This window comes from Athene cunicularia, assembly GCF_003259725.1.
Source record: "Athene cunicularia isolate RWA chromosome 21 unlocalized genomic scaffold, athCun1 chr21_part1, whole genome shotgun sequence".
Taxonomy (NCBI): domain Eukaryota; kingdom Metazoa; phylum Chordata; class Aves; order Strigiformes; family Strigidae; genus Athene; species Athene cunicularia.
The window spans coordinates 1,542,283-1,545,465 of NW_020799127.1; the positions used below are offsets into that span (position 1 = coordinate 1,542,283).

Consider the following 3,183-nt stretch of genomic DNA (forward strand, 5'->3'; position numbering starts at 1 on the left):
ACTTCTGCTGCGCCAGCTGTGCAATGTCACTGTGCAGCCGTGTTTTCCCCCAGAATAAAGCAGATTTCCCCCAGAATTTGGCTTTGTGCGAGCTGCAGCTGGGAGAAATCGCGCTCCGGCTCTGCATTTAAACGTGGCACCACCTAAGTTTCCCTCTCCTTTCAGAATATGAAGAAAAAGGAAGGAACAGCGGGGAACACCAGACCACGTCCTGCAGGTCCTGGGGGCCTGAGCTTGCTCCCACCACCTCCTGGAGGAAAATCTTCCGCTCCGGTTTGTCCTTCTGGAGAGCGGCCATCATCGCTCTCTGTGCCCGCCCAGCTCCCGGGCACCCCCATCACAGGTGTGTGGTCATACAGCAATGACTGTGAAGCTCTTTAGACTCCTATAAGAGTGGGAAATAACTCTGGGTGTTTGTTGTCTCTCTTTCTGATTTTCCTGCCCACCGACAGATGCCCTCTTGGCCTGGCCGCAGCCCACTGCTGCTCCCGCTGCAGCCGCCGCTGATGTCTGGGGAGACTTTGCCAAAGCTTCAGGGTGAGGCCATGTGGGGGGTTGTGGGTGATCCAAATCTTACTTGTTTTGCTGAAAACCCGTTTGGGATTTAAAAGGGGCTCTGAACAGTATGTGTTGCAAATTCTCCAAGTTCAGTGCAGGTCTGTGGGTGCTGCCTTCCTCGCAGTGCCATGCCCCGTCTTCCCCTGCTACTCTGTGCGGTGGGAAGAGTTTTGAGGTGACCCCAGAGGACCTGTTTCTGGCTTCCCAGCTCCCTTCCCACATGCCACAGTCCCTTTTAATGTCTAAAATCAATTTTTCCCCCTCTTTTTCTCTCTTTCCAGATCGGCTTCTAGCCAGACTCAGGCAAATGCAGGCTGGGTTCAGTTCTGATCCAGGCCCCTTGTCTGCTTTTTCCTGTGTGGGTGCTGGAATCATCGAGATTCCTTCAGGACCAAAACTGGGGCTTTGGGACACCCTGCTCTTGCCCTTAAATCTCTGGCATCGAAATGATGAAATAAATGCTAGAGAGCAAAAGAACACGTGCCTTAAAACACTCCACACCAGCACCCTCCCCATCGGGGGCCTTTTATTTTCTGCCTGGATTGCAGCAAACCTCTGAGGCTTCTCCTTTGCATCCCTTTACCGTGGCAACGGGGGAATTAAAAAGGGCTTTGGGCAGCAGCCAGATGCTGAGCATGGCTCCTGGGGAGATCTGAATCTAAAGGGTTTTTTGGGGAGCAGCACCCCTATTTGTGCCTGGTTGTTTACAAAATAAAAGCATATATTGGGAAAATATCCCAAAGGGAATCACCACCTCCGTGCCTAAGGATCCTTTAGCCATCGGCTAATCCCATACAAGCCAGGATGGTGCTTTGCCAAACTTCTAGATTCAAAGTTGGGTTATTTTTAAAAGCACCCCCAAATTTTCCTATTCATCCCCACCCTGTGCATGCAAAGAGCAGGGGATACCAAATTTGGGGGGGTGTCTCAGCTTTGGCTGTATGGGGGTTTGCTGTAGGATTGTCCCAAACTGGCTTTGTCTAGGATGGGGTGTTGCGAGTGAAGTTGGAGGATGCTCAGTGGGTGCTGGGGCGGTGGATTTAACATCCCGATGGGTGTCGGGGGTGGGGGATGTCCCGGGAAATCCCACATCCCATCCCAGCTGGAGCAAACCCTGCGGCTGGAGACGGGAGAGCGGGAAGCAGCGGAGAGCCGGAGCTTGGCACAGCACAACATCGAGCTGCGGCGGCTGCTGGAGGAGGAACAAGCTGCCTACAAGCGCAAGCTGCAGGCGTACCAGGAGGGCCAGCAGCGGCAAGCCCAGCTGGTGCAGAAGCTCCAAGCCAAGGTAAATCCTTCCTAGGGGACACAGGGACATTTTGGGGACCCACCTCAGTGTCACCCAGCCCATCCCTTCTGTCCAGGTGTTGCAATATAAGAAGAAATGTGGTGAAGTGGAGCAGCAGCTGCTGGAGAAGGCGACGGAGCTGGAGCAGGAGAGGCTGACGGTGAGCGCTGGTTTTGGAGGGGGTCTTCCCTGTGCTGAATCCCCCCAAACTGGGGTGATGGCGAGTGGGCTGATGTACTTGCAGAGTCAGCTGGATGTGAGCAGCTCGCTACCAGAGGAGGAGAGCACCAACGAGCTGGAGAACGCCCTGATCCGGCTGGAAGAGGAGCATCAGAGGTGAGCAGGGGTCCCCAGGGAGCTGCAGGACCCCCCTAAGGGTGATGTTCCAGCCATGTGTGACACACACGCACCCCCCCAATCCCAGGAGCAGCAGCCTGGTGCAGGTGAACTCGATGCTGCGGGAGCAGCTGGAACAAGCCAACGTGGCCAACGCAGCGCTGAGCGAGGACATCCGCAAGCTGACGGCTGACTGGGCACGGGCACGGGATGAGCTGGAGCAGCGGGAGGCAGAATGGAGGCGCGAGGAGGAGGTTTGGGGGGTCCCTGGGAATGTGATGGGGGCCTGGAGGGTGACAGGGAGAGAGATTCGAGGCAGAGGGATGCGGGGGGTGTGGAATGGAAAAGGATGTGGGGAGGGATGCAGGCTCACTGAGAGGGATGTGGGGTCACAGGGGATGTTGCACAGAGAAGAATTTGGGGTTGCAGGCGATGAGGCACGTGATGGGAGGGTGATGCTGGGCAGGGGGATGTGTCCGCTGTCCCTCTCTGCAGGGTGGCAGGGAATTGGGGTGGGGGGTTGCTGGCTGTGGAGAATTGTGGAAGTGATGGGGGTGTTGTATGGAGATTGGGGGACCAAAGGGAGAGGGATGGGGGCGGCATGAGGAGAGGGAGTGCTGCCTGGGGGAGCTACAAGGCAGAGGTGGCTGCATGGGGAGGGTCCCCCAAACCTGGCGGGTACCCAGCTGGCACCGATGCAGCTCCATGTGCCCCAAACAGTCCTTCAACACCTACTTCAGCAACGAGCACAGCCGGCTCCTGACCCTCTGGAGGCAGGTGGTGGCTTTCAGGCGGCACTTTGGGGAGATAAAAGCTGCCACCGAGAGGTCAGTGGGGTCCTGGTGTGGCTGGGGGGGGTCCCTTGAGTTCCCCAAGGATGGCCAGGTCCAGTCCTGCCTCTCCCAACACAGGGATCTGGCGGAGCTGGGCCACGAGGCCTCGCGGACGGGCAGGGCTGCGCACGCCGCCTGCCTTCACCTGGCTGCCAACCTGCGGCTGGC

General features: G+C 57.4%; 2 protein-coding genes across 2 annotated transcripts in view; both read left to right on the plus strand.

Annotated features, from left to right (window-relative positions):
* Positions 1 to 85: 85 nt before the first annotated feature.
* On the plus strand, positions 86 to 1,132 carry LOC113487858 (adaptin ear-binding coat-associated protein 2-like). The gene is made up of 3 exons (XM_026862763.1): positions 86 to 343; positions 453 to 537; positions 840 to 1,132. Exons 1-3 carry the CDS (start codon positions 169 to 171, stop codon positions 886 to 888), a joined length of 309 nt encoding a protein of 102 aa, XP_026718564.1. The 5' UTR covers positions 86 to 168; the 3' UTR covers positions 889 to 1,132.
* Positions 1,133 to 1,609: 477 nt separating this feature from the next.
* The window catches only part of CROCC (ciliary rootlet coiled-coil, rootletin), a 15,982-nt gene continuing 14,408 nt past the window's right edge, over positions 1,610 to 3,183 (plus strand). Inside the window, exons 1-6 of the mRNA XM_026862919.1 lie at positions 1,610 to 1,846; positions 1,923 to 2,006; positions 2,091 to 2,182; positions 2,271 to 2,436; positions 2,903 to 3,009; positions 3,094 to 3,181. Of these exons, the coding sequence (XP_026718720.1) occupies positions 1,610 to 1,846; positions 1,923 to 2,006; positions 2,091 to 2,182; positions 2,271 to 2,436; positions 2,903 to 3,009; positions 3,094 to 3,181 (774 nt within the window). The remainder of the gene's footprint in view (positions 1,847 to 1,922; positions 2,007 to 2,090; positions 2,183 to 2,270; positions 2,437 to 2,902; positions 3,010 to 3,093; positions 3,182 to 3,183) is intronic.